The sequence below is a fragment of the Wallemia mellicola genome (assembly GCF_000263375.1).
Source record: "Wallemia mellicola CBS 633.66 unplaced genomic scaffold WALSEscaffold_17, whole genome shotgun sequence".
NCBI classification, from domain to species: Eukaryota; Fungi; Basidiomycota; class Wallemiomycetes; order Wallemiales; family Wallemiaceae; genus Wallemia; species Wallemia mellicola.
Window position 1 is genome coordinate 31,070 of NW_006531974.1, and position 13,988 is coordinate 45,057.

The 13,988-nt window shown below is 39.8% G+C and overlaps 10 protein-coding genes across 10 annotated transcripts; 5 read left to right on the forward strand and 5 right to left on the reverse strand.

The window, feature by feature from the left end:
* Positions 1-195: 195 nt before the first annotated feature.
* WALSEDRAFT_5046 (hypothetical protein) lies at positions 196-593 on the forward strand (the record flags this gene model as incomplete). The annotated part of the gene is made up of 3 exons (XM_006959387.1): positions 196-252; positions 302-421; positions 471-593. Coding segments are annotated over 3 exons (300 nt in total), but the record flags the coding sequence as incomplete, so codon positions are not given.
* A 204-nt stretch (positions 594-797) lies between these two features.
* Positions 798-6,894, forward strand: WALSEDRAFT_69791 (hypothetical protein; the record flags this gene model as incomplete). The annotated part of the gene is made up of 13 exons (XM_006959388.1): positions 798-1,020; positions 1,068-2,526; positions 2,569-2,871; positions 2,922-3,376; positions 3,427-3,585; positions 3,632-4,166; positions 4,214-4,295; positions 4,340-4,489; positions 4,533-4,549; positions 4,598-4,998; positions 5,047-6,524; positions 6,570-6,687; positions 6,737-6,894. The coding sequence occupies 4 exons, from the start codon at positions 798-800 to the stop codon at positions 3,160-3,162; spliced, it is 2,226 nt and encodes a 741-aa protein (XP_006959450.1). The 3' UTR covers positions 3,163-3,376; positions 3,427-3,585; positions 3,632-4,166; positions 4,214-4,295; positions 4,340-4,489; positions 4,533-4,549; positions 4,598-4,998; positions 5,047-6,524; positions 6,570-6,687; positions 6,737-6,894.
* On the forward strand, positions 2,233-6,894 carry WALSEDRAFT_60910 (hypothetical protein). The gene is made up of 13 exons (XM_006959389.1): positions 2,233-2,329; positions 2,363-2,526; positions 2,569-2,871; positions 2,922-3,376; positions 3,427-3,585; positions 3,632-4,166; positions 4,214-4,295; positions 4,340-4,489; positions 4,533-4,549; positions 4,598-4,998; positions 5,047-6,524; positions 6,570-6,687; positions 6,737-6,894. Exons 6-11 carry the CDS (start codon positions 4,152-4,154, stop codon positions 5,252-5,254), a joined length of 873 nt encoding a protein of 290 aa, XP_006959451.1. The 5' UTR covers positions 2,233-2,329; positions 2,363-2,526; positions 2,569-2,871; positions 2,922-3,376; positions 3,427-3,585; positions 3,632-4,151; the 3' UTR covers positions 5,255-6,524; positions 6,570-6,687; positions 6,737-6,894.
* On the reverse strand, positions 3,287-4,045 carry WALSEDRAFT_20635 (vacuolar sorting protein VPS24; the record flags this gene model as incomplete). Its single annotated transcript, XM_006959390.1, has 3 exons — positions 3,287-3,357; positions 3,423-3,585; positions 3,632-4,045. The coding sequence occupies 3 exons, from the start codon at positions 4,043-4,045 to the stop codon at positions 3,287-3,289; spliced, it is 648 nt and encodes a 215-aa protein (XP_006959452.1).
* Rpd3p (histone deacetylase) lies at positions 4,214-6,894 on the reverse strand. The gene is made up of 7 exons (XM_006959391.1): positions 6,737-6,894; positions 6,570-6,687; positions 5,047-6,524; positions 4,598-4,998; positions 4,533-4,549; positions 4,340-4,489; positions 4,214-4,295 (listed from the first exon to the last, which is right to left on the reverse strand). The coding sequence occupies exons 1-3, from the start codon at positions 6,809-6,811 to the stop codon at positions 5,290-5,292; spliced, it is 1,428 nt and encodes a 475-aa protein (XP_006959453.1). The 5' UTR covers positions 6,812-6,894; the 3' UTR covers positions 4,214-4,295; positions 4,340-4,489; positions 4,533-4,549; positions 4,598-4,998; positions 5,047-5,289.
* A 33-nt stretch (positions 6,895-6,927) lies between these two features.
* Positions 6,928-8,690, forward strand: WALSEDRAFT_60913 (translation initiation factor eIF-3, subunit D). The gene is made up of 2 exons (XM_006959392.1): positions 6,928-8,516; positions 8,564-8,690. Exons 1-2 carry the CDS (start codon positions 6,939-6,941, stop codon positions 8,636-8,638), a joined length of 1,653 nt encoding a protein of 550 aa, XP_006959454.1. The 5' UTR covers positions 6,928-6,938; the 3' UTR covers positions 8,639-8,690.
* On the reverse strand, positions 8,663-9,834 carry WALSEDRAFT_60914 (hypothetical protein). The gene is made up of 2 exons (XM_006959393.1): positions 8,907-9,834; positions 8,663-8,858 (listed from the first exon to the last, which is right to left on the reverse strand). The coding sequence occupies exons 1-2, from the start codon at positions 9,798-9,800 to the stop codon at positions 8,787-8,789; spliced, it is 966 nt and encodes a 321-aa protein (XP_006959455.1). The 5' UTR covers positions 9,801-9,834; the 3' UTR covers positions 8,663-8,786.
* Positions 9,835-10,659: 825 nt separating this feature from the next.
* WALSEDRAFT_60915 (DNA-binding TFAR19-related protein) lies at positions 10,660-11,114 on the reverse strand. Its single transcript, XM_006959394.1, has 2 exons — positions 10,785-11,114; positions 10,660-10,740 (listed from the first exon to the last, which is right to left on the reverse strand). The coding sequence occupies exons 1-2, from the start codon at positions 11,103-11,105 to the stop codon at positions 10,693-10,695; spliced, it is 369 nt and encodes a 122-aa protein (XP_006959456.1). The 5' UTR covers positions 11,106-11,114; the 3' UTR covers positions 10,660-10,692.
* WALSEDRAFT_69798 (hypothetical protein) lies at positions 10,781-11,793 on the forward strand. The gene is made up of 5 exons (XM_006959395.1): positions 10,781-11,139; positions 11,191-11,306; positions 11,351-11,438; positions 11,482-11,684; positions 11,738-11,793. The coding sequence occupies exons 1-5, from the start codon at positions 11,125-11,127 to the stop codon at positions 11,775-11,777; spliced, it is 462 nt and encodes a 153-aa protein (XP_006959457.1). The 5' UTR covers positions 10,781-11,124; the 3' UTR covers positions 11,778-11,793.
* Positions 11,794-12,175: 382 nt separating this feature from the next.
* Positions 12,176-13,974, reverse strand: WALSEDRAFT_33276 (hypothetical protein). Its single transcript, XM_006959396.1, has 7 exons — positions 13,871-13,974; positions 13,661-13,827; positions 13,520-13,615; positions 13,151-13,469; positions 13,026-13,103; positions 12,876-12,977; positions 12,176-12,826 (listed from the first exon to the last, which is right to left on the reverse strand). Exons 1-7 carry the CDS (start codon positions 13,958-13,960, stop codon positions 12,257-12,259), a joined length of 1,422 nt encoding a protein of 473 aa, XP_006959458.1. The 5' UTR covers positions 13,961-13,974; the 3' UTR covers positions 12,176-12,256.
* Between the last annotated feature and the right edge of the window lie 14 nt (positions 13,975-13,988).

Sequence of the window (13,988 nt, forward strand, 5' to 3'; positions counted from 1 at the left end):
TGAACTCAAACGATGAATTTTGCTAGAAAATTGATAGCAGCAGTCTCAATTATAATTATAAGCATTACAATTTATTTAATACACTTAGTACAGCCGTTTGAGCTCAAATTTATTAAGAAAGCTACCGCACCGCACGATAGTTATAAGTGGGTATATTAGCCTATATAGACTTAATATAACACACGATCTAGAGCTGATTTGGGACACTCCAGCTGGAAACTTCTTCATCATCTCACGTTGAGATTTCCCGAGGTAGGATATGATCTAATCCGGATATTCGTTATTCTTACAGTTGGGCTAGCATCCTACACACGAAGAGAGCAAAAAGCTAGAGCAGTTCTTCTACTTGTTCTCTGAGCTCTACCCGTGCGACGAATGCAGTCATCATTTCCAGCAGATACTATCTAAATTCCCTCCACAGGTAGGCATATAGCTTGACTACACTCAAAGTGATATCTTATGTTTCACAGACATCCTCTAACCACGATGCTTCAAGTTGGTTATGCGGTATGCACAATCTAGTCAACCAGCGATTGAACAAGCCTAGCTTTGATTGCTCGACGCTCTCTGACCATTTTGATTGTGACTGCAGTCTAGAATCTGATCTCTCGAGCTCGGACTGAGCGTGGATTAGACAGTATAGCTTACTACGACCGCAGACAATGTAAAAGAAATTGTATAATAGTCCCATTGTATTAATTAAGACTTAATGTAACCATATCACAACGTACTTTCCACTTATATTTCCTATTCATTTCCAATAAAAGTCACATACACTCTTCAATATCAACCGCGATATGTCGACTCCGAATAGCAGACAGAAGCGGAAGAATTACCCACCAATACCAACACCAAATAGAGCGCGAGAGCCACCAACGCCGTCACGTCGTACACCCCGTGGAACGCGTATTTTACCTCCTCAAAGGACTCAACAAACTCCAAATGCAGGCGCAACGACGAGTACGCGGCCGAAACCTGAAAGAGAGACTCCTAGAAGTTTATTAAGGCAACTTACGAAAGGTTAGTCAGTGTTTTCTTTGTAGGGATGTCGCTTAGATGGTAAATAGCACCTGGTGTACCTAGACCTTCCCCTCCTGTAACAGTAGAGCAACCAGAAGTACGAACACCATCAAGCAATAGAGAAAGCTCAAGTCATAATGCTAATGTACTCTCCAAATCTACCAGATCAGGAGAACGTGAAAATCGTCATGTCACACCGCAAGGCAGGACGCCTACAAGCTCGAGCAAAGAGGTTCCACCTACAGTAAGACGATCATCTGCTTTTAGAGGCGTCTCGAAACCTGATATGCCACCACCTCCTACACCTCAAAATGAAACATCATTACACAATTCTGTACAGGATACACCAGGATCTATCGTAACTCTTGACAGTCCTATGAGTGTTAGTGAATATTGGAAACAACACAGACCTGTTTCGAGATCGCCATCATACTTTTCAAATTTTGATGAAACTGAAAATCCTGAAATTGCACGGAGAGAACGCGCACCGAATGATGCACGTTTTAGCGTAGGTGCGAGATCTAGATTTGGTTTTGCACTTGGTGATGAAACTAACCAATTCGACCATGGAGAGTCTGAATTGATACACGATCAATCGCTCCAGTTTGATAATGAATCATTAAGAAGACAATCAACTCATGCTAATAGTTTCTTAGATACATCCAACCGTGATGAGAGGACTATTGGTGACATTGGAAACGATAGTACAAGCTTTAGACAACCAAATGTAATCCTACCTGATGTGGACGAAGATAATGAGAGGGAAATTGAAGAAGAGGTTCTTAGAGATGACCGTAAGTCGCATACACCATCCAGAGGAACTCCTAGAAGTGGAAGTGGGAGCAGTCTACGTGACACGGAAAGTCCTCAAACACGAAAAGAATCACCGGGAACTCATTCAGAGAGACAACCTAGTGAATCTCTTGACAGTGCGAATGATAGTGTTAGCAGCAACAGAAGTAAGCGCAAGAGAGATTCATCTGATAGCGTTGCCAACAGCTATGAAAGCGATCGCGGTAGAGGTAGTCAAGATAGATCACCTATTACAAATAACGATGATGATCAAGAAGTAGATAATGGCCTTGCTGATGCTGATGTCGAAGAAGATCTTATAAATATGTTACCTGATAATGAAATGATTGATACAGAAGTACAAGAAGGCGATAATGATGAAGGTGCGTGGGAGAAAGATGAGGCTATGAGCGAAGGTCAGAAAGAGCCAGATGATTGGGATATACCCGAAACGGAGAAACCCACTGCAGAGGAAGAGGAAGAGGAAGAGGATCCAAGGCAAGAACAAGAAAAAGAAGAGGAAGACCCAGAGCAAGAACAAGAGGAACAGGAAGTAGAGGAAGAGATCATTGAGAGACAACCAGAAGATGCCCCTGAACAGGAAGAAGGAGAAGAGGAAGAGGCAATCGATCCAAATTTGAGGGAACAAGGTCGTCATTCGAATAGTCCCGGTGATCCACGTAAATCTGGTGATGTAGGTCCAGATGACAGCGGGTGAGTAGATACTCCAAATACAAGCGTTCTAACAACAGTCAGTGACGGTAATGAACCGCTGAGAAAGAGACCAAAGCCTGCACCAAAGAAAGAGAGATTCGCTAGAGGTAGTTCACAACCACTTCCTAATATCAGTGCAGCCAGTATGAAGCGCTTCATGGAGCGTTTCATGAACCAGCACCGGACTGGAGGCAAGATTGTAGTTGATCCTGGTGCTCAGGAGGTGATGATGGATAACTGCTACAACTACCTCGAACTACTCTGCAATCAAACTGAAACGAGAGCTAGACAAAATGGTCGAAATAATGAGCTCCGGGCATCTGATATGATTGAGGTTTTAAGGGAGTAAGTAGACTTTCACTGTTCATCCCAACACTCTAATCGGCGTAATATAGTCAGGGTGTTATTTCTGATAGGGCACCATTGCAGACGTTAGCCAGACGATTACTCCCTGCTGAGCTCATCAACGAATATGACCAAATATCCGGTGACTGGGGTGTCGATGTTGGGATTATGAAAGGAAAAACAAGCAATAAGCAACCGAAATCAGCATTAAAGAGACCAGCAGGTACTGAAGTTGATGAAGATAGTGAAGGAGAGGCTGAGGAAGCTGAGGAAGATGAAGAGGCCGAGTAAAAGCCGAACAAGAAGCTGAACTAGGATCATAATGGCGAAAGTGTAGAATATTGTACTAATACTTCTGATTGATTAATGTATAGTTCTGATCTATCATACAGGTATTGGGATATCTAACGCAGGTTTAGCCGCGTAACAAGCCGTCTAGTTGCTTCTGCATTCTTTCTAGCTCTTCATCGTGATTTTGTTCTTCTGCTTGTGGTTCTTCGATCTCCTACGAAGACGTTAGCGGACGAATAGAGCCAAATAAGATAATGAACGCACGGGAAGTTCTTTATCAGCCATTGAACCAATTTGGTCGAGCTTTCCACCAGTTATTTCCATTAAAACCTTATCAACTTCTTCGTCAGCCTCCTCGTTGAGACCCTCCTCTTCGTCATGCGCGTCCATTGTTTCTTGAAGCATTTCGTCCATGATGCCAGCCTGTTTTGTGTTAATAACGAGGTATATACCAATGAGGATGGCGCACCTTCATCATTTCCTGTGACATCTGTGACATAGTGCTAGATAACTGAGGAAGTTTAATAAGTGATGAAGATAGTTTCATAATCTCTGTTGATTTCTGTAAGCTACCAGTCACTTTCATTGTCGACAACTGGGATGATAGCTGCATCGATATAGAATTGAGCGTGACCTTTGAAGATAACAAACGCTCTTTTTGCTTATTAGAGCGTGCAATTTCCTTTGCTAAAATACGGCAGGATTTCCTATCGTCTCTTTTTGCCAACTGCTTCAAAGAGGACTTTGTTTTGTTCGTTGCCTGATCTAATTGACGTATCTCTCTATCAAGTAATCTAGACTCTTTGCGTAGATTCGCTTGCCATTTACGCACTCTTTCCTCTGGAGTTAGACCGAATATGAAAGTGTTTAGGGATTTGAGCATCGATGTTGTTGTTCAAGAGAACAGCTAGTCAGTATTTCAAATGAAACTAATAAATAACAAATAAATATCATCATACACTTAATTTGTACCTTGATCTACACCAGCCATGTCAGCGATAAGAGTCTGTCTATCGTTAGAGCGAACTAAAGTAGCTAACAGTCTATACAGTGTTGGAAGAGACTCATAAGATTCGTCGCTAAAGAAGACGGTCGTATTTATCTCGGTGAACCCCTTTCAGCCGATATCGACGGTCAGTAACGCTCTATGGGGAATAAATGGCTAATAATCTATCAGTTGGCCTCTCTAAAAACATACAAGCTGACATACTCAACACTAATTCTGCCCTCACTGCTACTCTCCGCACCGGGGATATCAAGACAGTCTCAAAGCTGCTTTCACCTCTTAGTTTCGATGAAGTACCTACCAGTCGCTTTCTTGGCTTAAGTATGTCAAATATTACTATTGATATCTCTTATAATTTTATTAGATTACAGGGACCATGCTGTATGTTCATTCTATCAACATCCCTTTCACTATTTGACAATATCATAGGAAGAGTGCAAACTCAAAATTCCAACTCAGCCTATTTTGTTCTACAAACCATCAACTGCCTTGGCTGGACCGGGGGACGCAATACCAATACCACGTGTATGTCAACCATCAGATGAGCATTTAGTCGACTATGAGGCCGAATTTATTGCTGTAATTGGACGTGCTGCAAAAAATGTCAGTAAGAAAGACGCTTTGAACTATATCCTTGGTTATTCAATCGGTAATGACGTTAGCACGAGAAAGCACCAATTCGGTAGCTCACAATGGGGATTCTCCAAGTCATTTGATGGTAGTGCACCATGGGGACCCGCACTTGTTAGTGCAGACGAGATTACTGATCCTCAAAATATCCCAATCGGCACAAAGCTCAACGGAACCATTATGCAAAACAGTTCAACTTTGTGAGTAGTTTGATGATTAGTACTATTACTTATTTAATGTTTCAAAAGAAAGCAAATATTCTCTTTAGCTGAGACAATCGCCTTCTTATCACAAGGAACTACACTTCTACCAGGATCATTAATATGGACAGGTACACCAATGGGTGTCGGATTCACTCGTAATCCGCCTGCATACTTAAAGCATGGTGATAAAGTTGAAATATTCTCTAACAATCAAATTGGGACGCTGGTGAATAATGTAGCTAACGATGAATAAAGTACAAGGTTGTTTTTCTTTTTTCTTTTTTACAATTACATATTATACTCTGGTGATATCCTCTCATTGAGTTGATTATTGAGTGTGTTAGTAGATGCTGATGAACCGACGATCTGTCTTAAGAAATCATCTAATTGTGGTTTAGACGTATGCTCATGACCACAACCGAAGTTATTGAAATTATTAGAAGTTTGAGCACTTTGGAAGAACCTGCGTTTCTTTTTAGAGAAATTTTGTGTTCTATTTCTACCATTTATTCTATTACTACGATTTTTGTAGGTAGATTGATAGTCATCCTCTTCCATTTCAGGTTCATCATAAATATTATTAGCAGCTTTTGATATCCTCTCGTCGAGTTCATCATCTGATTGATCACTGTAAGGCCATGGATCAGATGGTACCTCTCTTATCTGTGCGGATGGTGCGAAAGGTAATTCTTTGAGGTGTTCAAACACCTTAGTTTGTATATCATGAAGATACTCTGGCGTGTTGTGATTCTCCATGTTAGTTTCAGGTACGTCAAGCTTATAACGCGGGCCATAATAATCAAGATAATCGTTGAATGGGAGGTCTTCTTCGAGGTGTTTATCAACTAGCAATCCAGTTTCGTAAGTCCATGTACGTGAAACGTTTCGCACTGCGTATCCACCACCACCCAAGACAATCATCGGTAAGTTGAAAGCTTTAACGAATTTGACACAGTCTGCGTGACCTTTCATGGAGAGATTAAAAACACCAAGTTTGTCACCAGCTAAACTGTCGGCGCCGCATTGTAAAACAACAGCGCCCGGTCTATACCATTCCATAATGTGTTGTATTGTAGGTCTGAAAACAGAGTGATAACTCTCATCATCGATACCATCCCTCAAGGGGAAGTTAACAGAGTAAGATTTGCCTTTAAACATTCCAGTGTCATCCGTACTACCCGTACCAGGAAAATAATCTGGGTATTTGTGGAAAGAACAAGTGAGTACCCTGTCGGTAGTATAGAAAGCCTCTTCAACGCCATCGCCATGATGAATATCGATATCAATATAAAGAACCCTTTGATGGTACCTCAAAAGTTCGATAATGGCGAGTACGATATCATTGACGTAACAGAAACCGGATGCTTCTCTCTTTTTAGCGTGATGCAAACCGCCGGCCCAATTAACAGATATGTCAGATTCACCTGAAGTTAGTCTGTTTGCTGCTGCTATACTTCCACCTGCAGAGATGGAGCAGAATTCGAAAAGTCCTTCGAATGATGGGCAATCTTCTCCTGAGAGGACTGAAAGGCTGTTAGAGAAGTTACAAAGGAAATAAAGAGACTGACAAATTTCGTGGTTTCTCGTTAGATCTGCAGCTGTCTCTGGTGTGACGTGCTTTAAGAAATCGATGTACTCGTCTGTATGAAATCTAGTCATCTCCTCAGGAGAAGCTCTAGGAGGTTTCTATGGAGCTCTTAGTCAAGGTGGAGTGTATAATAAGCTAAATAGCTACCAGTATTTGCATCTTCTTATCTAAACCATAATTGAGTACTAGGTTATGTACCATTCTCATTCTATGGGGTTTCATAGGGTGTCCAAAGCCATAAGAGTAGTTGCCGACGTCAGAGTCATAATAGTATGCGACTTTAGATTTTAATTTTTTAGATTCTGTTGTCATCACCGTCTGGAATAGAGAATGAAGTTGCGAGTAAACGATGAACTTTGAATTACCGGAATTGAGTACAAGTGACAATCAATTTGGACCACATTTAAACAAAATAGACAACAAGTTTAAGGAAATTCCTTACTCTCCTTACTCAAAATTTGATAAAATAACTCAGATCGCTGATTTTAACAATGACTTAAAAGAGGAATCGAACAAACAATCAACTAAACAACTTAAACCTTTGTCAAAGAACATATACGGTTCTGGCTCTGCCACCGCCTTTGGTTACATTCACGGCGAAGACGAAGCTTCATTTAGCTTGGTTGACAATAAGACTTCAGCAAAGAGAACTGTTGCTCTCGGTAGACGCCAACAACAACAACGTAATAACGCTCAACCTGCTGTTAGACCAACTGCCCAGAGAACCAACACCCAACAACGTCAACAGGCCGCTCAAACTCAAGCTAAGCAACAACCACGCGTTAACAGAAAGATGGGTTGGAAAGACTGGGACAAACCAAACAGAATACGTGACGCTTCTGTACAAGTTGAACCTGAATGGGAGAAGATCGCCGAAATTGACTTCCCTAGACTCAACAAACTAAACTTGGAAGTTGAAGAGCCAACTGATGTAATTAACTATGGTCAATTATATCCATACGATAGAGCTTTCGATAGAATAACCACAAAGAATGAAAAGCCATTAGAAATCAAAGATCGTGTACGTTACAATCCAACAACTTCAGTTGATCCAGTTATTCAAAAACTCGCAAATGAAAACAAGGCGAAGGTATTCGCAACTGACTCCGTTTTGTCTGTTTTGATGACTTCAGCAAGATCAGTCTACCCATGGGATCTCGTTGTTGTACGCAAGGGAGACCAAATCTTCCTTGACAAGCGTGAAGGTGGTCCATTTGACTTTATATCAGTTAACGAAAACGCTGCTGATCCACCAATGGAGAATGACAAGGAAACACTCAACACTCCAGCAAGTCTTTCATTTGAAGCTACCTACGTTAACCACAATTACACAACTCAAGTAACCAACGAACAAGGTAAACCAAAAGAATTTGGTGAAGCCAATCCATTTGCATCTGGTGATGAACCTGAACCAGTAGCAAGCAGCGTTTACAAGTACAGGAAGTTCGATTTATCACTTGAGGAAAGTGAAGAAATGGACTTAATTGTTAGAACTGAATTAGACGCTTATGTTCCAGGTATTAAGAAGAAAGACCCAACACCATTCATCACTATCAAGGCGCTCAACGAATTCGACCATAGAGCTCAAGGTGCAGGTGGCGCTTTAGACTGGAGAACTAAATTGGATTCACAACGTGGTGCCGTCGTTGCTACTGAATACAAGAACAACAGCGTTAAATTGGCAAGATGGACCGTTCAATCTATCCTCGCTGGCGCTGAGCTCATGAAATTCGGTTTCATTAGCAGAGCCAATCCAAGAGATGAATCTAAGCACGTTATCGTTGGAGTACAAACTATCAAACCTAGAGACTTTGCAACTCAATTGAGTATCAACCTCAGTAATGGATTCGGTATTGTACGTACTATAGTCGATCTCGTCAAGAACCAACCAGAAGGTAAATACATCTTAATCAAGGATCCTAACAGAGTGAGTTTCTACATTCTTCTTTCACATTTCATTAATAACCAACGCAGTCAATTATCCGTCTCTACTCTGTACCATCAAACTTTGATGAGGCAGAAGAAACACCCCAAGAAAAGGAAAACTAAAATACATCATTGGTTAGATTTATTGGCTTATTAAAAATGCATGAATGTTCAAATATAATAAGTGTTCCATTGTTTGATATTAAGTAGTGCGTATAATGATATTGAAACAATAGGGTTATTTTGTGAATCCTGTTCTAAGTAAAGTCTACTAAGTTATCCTCCAACCATCACCTTTCCTCCGTTTGTCTAAGCCGCCAAATTCTTCTTTAGTGACTAACCACTTTAGGTGTTGTTAGTATGTCGTAATTATTCCTACTAAGATACCTACTAGACATGTACATGAAAGGATATCTTTGAGGTCTTCAGGTGAAAGTTTTTGATTGGTATTTGGAACAGGAATATCTGGCAAGGGAAATGGTACTTTAAGTTGACCAACTATGCGTGGATGATGTGGTGCAGGATGGAGTGTACCTAAATGAATTTTATTAAAGTGTTTAGAGATCGCATAAAATGACCAAGGTGTCTCATCATCTTCTCTATCTATCTCTGAAGGTGGATGAGAGATTTCTGAGGCTGGTTGTGAAGGTATAGAGGATCGTCTTGAATTTATATTCGATTCTGAAGATTTCTTCCATGTGAATTGTAAGTCATCTGCAGTAACTTCTAAAGTCTCAGAGCTTTTGAGAAGTTTTCTAATTAACCAGCTATATTCATCGTGATTTAATAACTCTGACGGCGCTTTTGAGTCATTCTTGCCAAATTTAAAGAGACCATCAAGTGTGAACTTCTTCGAGGTCGTTGATGCGTTATCAGATGATAATAAATCAGATTCCAAGCCAATTAAATTGAGAATTTCTAAACCTCTCTTTGTAAATTTCGCTATTTTAGCATCTGTACCAGCGTCTGTGATTGCTGTTGTTAATACATTATGATACTGGAGGTTATAGAGCGGTATCAACTTTCGTCCTCCTGCGGTGAATTGTGATTGTGAGGTAGTTGAATGCAGACTTAAATTTGAAGCCTGACCAAGTGAATGAGAAGAATGTAGAGATGATGATCTACTGAGATTACTGTCAGATGCCATGGATTGCCTATTAGATTTTGGTGTAACGAGTTGTATTTGCAAATTCATTGGGTTATTAGAAATATGAGGTGGTGGTCTAACAATTACAAGGACTTCTTGTGCGTATTTTTTAACTCTTTTGTGTACTTCTTCATTCATTGAGCTTGATTGTGGTACTTCTGATTGAGCCTGGTCATAGTCTTCGTTGACTTGCTGCACACCCGTTATTGGTGAATTTATCAAAGACTGACCAATATCTTTGATATTCTTAAAGATATCCATTGATTTCTATTAATAGCTGAACAGTGTAAGAAGCCAAGATGGTATGACACAATGCAATCAGTTCATATGGAATATAAAAATACAAAATTATTTTTTCATTGATCTAGTAACCCTTCTATTCTCTTTCTTTTGTTGCTTTCTATTTGCTTTCTTAGATCGTGGCTGATCCGCTGTGCTCGAAATCATGTCGGGAGAAATTGAGTCCTTGAGTAAACCGGCATGTTGAGTGTTATTAAACCGTATAGAAGAATAATGCTCATAGTTGTGATATGCTAGATATATATATTTATCTGTTTTAATATTATTTGGTGTGATTATGAACTCAAAATCTACCTGTATGACTTTTATGTTGACTTTATATATATTAGATATAGCAGATAATTCTATATGACCACCATAAGTGGATTGATTTCTCATTCTATTTATATATAAACTCATTGTTTCATCGTCAAGAAAATTTTCATATAATTCCGCGTTAGACTGTATATAGTCACAAGATTGCTGTCTCAATAATTTATTTTTGGATGTGTTTCCGTAAAACTGATCAGAAATTGAGTGAAAGAGGCAACTACCATCTGTTGGTATATCGATGTAATAAAGGCCTTGATTTTGTAAATATGACTTTAATTGCTTGTCATATTCTTCTGTATCATCTATCGATGTGAATTGTTTATTCTTATTGCGACGACGTGATGATGACATAATTTCAAGAGTTTAAATCACTCTGCTCTATCTAAAAGAAGAAAAAATTATTCATCAAAGGAGGAGACTACAAATCAAAGTCATCGTCTGAGTCGTAATTTTGCTTTCTATTAAACTGTATATCGTCAGATGATTAAATAAAATAACTAAAACACTAACCGTGACTTTTGTGGTTGAAGCACCAGATATAACGGTACTAACTTGATCTAATAAGCCAACTAATTGCTGCTCAGTGACTTGACTCCTTATTTGACCTGATTTAGCCATCTTCAACAACATATCCTGTACTCTGTCTGCGTGTTCTGGCTTTACGAGTGCAATTCTAGATAATCTTTCCCTGGCTTCTGCTGAGAGTATCCTAGCGAGATCCATTCTTTTTCCTTCATCAACTCCGCCTTCTTTTTCATCGCCCCCGCCTTGATTTTGCTTCAACTGTTGTAGTCTAGCTTGTCTGATAGCTTCCAACTCAGCGTCAGCCATTGTCGTATTATAGAAAGAAATGTCCAACTCAGAAGTCAGTCTAGATTCAAATAAAAAATATTTCAATGCTCACTCTTTCATATAGTTGGATATCCACTGTCCTCGTTTAATCAGGGTTTTCGTCAGAACAACTCAGCCATACGACGCATACTCATTTGATAAAGGCTTACCTAGCAAAGATGAATACGATATTTTAGCTGGGTAGGTATCTTACTGTCTATACTCCTAACCTTACACTCTATCAGTCCAAATACTACAATCAGGGAATTATTACTGCTCCTACAAAAATCGTTACCTGAGAATCTACGCCATCCAAGGTCAATATATGGTGTTGTGAGTCTCTATCCACCTGCTTATCCATCTTAACATCCAATAGCACTCCATATACGTTGATATGAAATCTATGTATCACAAAGAGAGGGATTTAGGAAGATACAGCCTTAGTGTGAAGAACTACAGTGACAAATACGATGATCAATCTACACTCGACGAAGCTAGGATCTATCCTGGTGACTATCTCTCTGTTCACCTCCAATTACCTTACAGTGGAAGTCGTAGACCACCGTCTGGTCCACCAGGGTAAGTGTTACTCTCATTATCTATACCATCTTATCTTACTTATACCCTCTCAGAAGAAGACCACCTGTTGATAATGGATACAGTAGGAGATAATATACCTCACAGTAATTGCCAAAATTTGTACAAGTAATTCCGTAATTGAATATTTATCTTTCTTTAATTGTGATCCCGAAGTTAGATAAGTAATGTGATGTATATATGAATTGAGGTTAAAATTGTACCATATTTGTCCAGAGTTGGTCAATATCTAACTTCTAGAAAGTGCTACGAACTATTAAAATGTTCAGAATTGCTTTTCTCCAGTTTGTCAGTATTTTGACAAGTACTCTAACACATCCAAGAAAGTTAAATCACGGTAATGAAGCAATTGTGTTTATAAATAATAGAGTCTACATTTAATATAATACCCTAAAGGATAATTTAGATGCTTTTCAGCCTCATAAACTCTCTCAGTTCATAAAAAGTCCACCATGGATAACAAAACTCAAAGGGAAAAGACCATTTATAAATACTACATTAAGCAAAATGTAATAAGCTTATCATTAATCATTCAATCGTCATAAATTACTCATTTAAAGCTCCTTCTTCGCTGCTTTTGATGCTTTAGCAGCCAAAGATGAAGCGGAAGATGCAGCAGCTTCTGCAGATTTAGAAGCGATATCTGCAGATTTACCAAGTTCATCAGCCTTCTCTTGGGCATTCTCTGCTACCGATCTGGCGGATCCTGTGAGGTAGTTGTACAGACAGCCGATTGAGGATCTACCATAATTAACCCATCCCATTATCTCGCCATATACTATTTCACTGTAGCCCTTGCTATCAACATAGCGTTTACGGACTTCGCTGAGTAATTCGTCGCGTGTCTTGGCCACTTTCGCGACTTCAGGTTCGTATGCTCTCAACCAACCGCGTAATCTTGCATCTGTCCAGGAAACATATGGTGCAGCGGTTGATGTTAGCTTATCATACTTCGCGTGTGCCAGTTTCTCGAGTTCTTCACGCTTTACTTGTACATCTGACTTGATAAGACCATGAGAGATAGCCCAATCTCGGAGATCACTCGTGCGCCATGAAGAGATCACAACATCACGGGAGGATGTGTAGTACTTTCCAATCAAGTATAACATTTCTTCACGGGTTTTCTGCGTTCCGAATGAGTCACTTTGTATCCAAGCAAACATGAAAACGCACCTCATCTCTTGATTTCAAGTAACCGTGATCAACCAACCAAGTGCGGAGCTGATTGTCTGACCATGTGTTGTATACATGGCTCTTGGCATCGTAGTAGTTATCCTAGGGAGTGTTAATTAAATATTACTCAACATCGGAACAGTCACTCACTTTCATCAAGTTGAGTAAGTCATCGCGTGTCTTAGCAGACTTCGTTTTAATAACTCCATTACTCTCCAACCAATGTCTCTGTCAAGTGTATAAGCTAATGATGTCATTCTTTGTTTATCACCCACGATGTAATTATCAGACCAGGCATCATAGACGGGATCGGCAAGAGCAGCGTAGTATTGGCGCATACCCTTGAGCAGCTCATCACGTTTGATTTGAGATTTCGTGCGAATGATACCCTTCTTTTCGAGGAATGAACGCAATTCGTTATCGTTCCAGCTTGAGTAAATGAAATCCTTGGAATCGTTCAACTCGCGTAAAACATAGTCGTGAATGTAAGTGAGTCGATCTTTGGCGTTATCCTTGCTTGCGTCATAGGTTGAGCTTGCGTGGGCTGTTGCTTCAGCAGCGGCTGACAAAGCTGATGAGCGGACATCACCAGCTCTACATTTTATTAGCTGCCAACGAAGGAAATAAAAACAAGCGCTACTTACAACTGCTTAACTAAGATACGTAATTCTTCCACGCTAGACTTTGGAGCGACGACTCCATTTTCGAGGAGGTATTCGCGTATTTTAGACTCATCCCATCTGTGGAAACGTTGAGTGAAGTTATACGACCTATAATGTACCCACTTGTCGATTGTCTCATCCTTGATGTCATTCAATATAACTTGTTGACGGTGTGCAACCGTATCCCAGTTCTTTTTCACAGTTTTGAGTAAACTGTCTTTATTTGATTTATCTGAGAACTTTATTTTGTTCTCCTTTAGCCAATTCTGCAATTGATCAGTATTCCATTCCTGTCTCTGATTAGCGTGAGTTATAAAAGAAGCGTCTACATACTTCAATACTGCTAGGCTTGCTGCCAAACCAATTAGCATTAACGCTGGCACCGCTAAGTGCGAGTGTGAATAATACTCCTTCAATCTTCATTTGATCGTCAGGTTACAAGGATTAATAC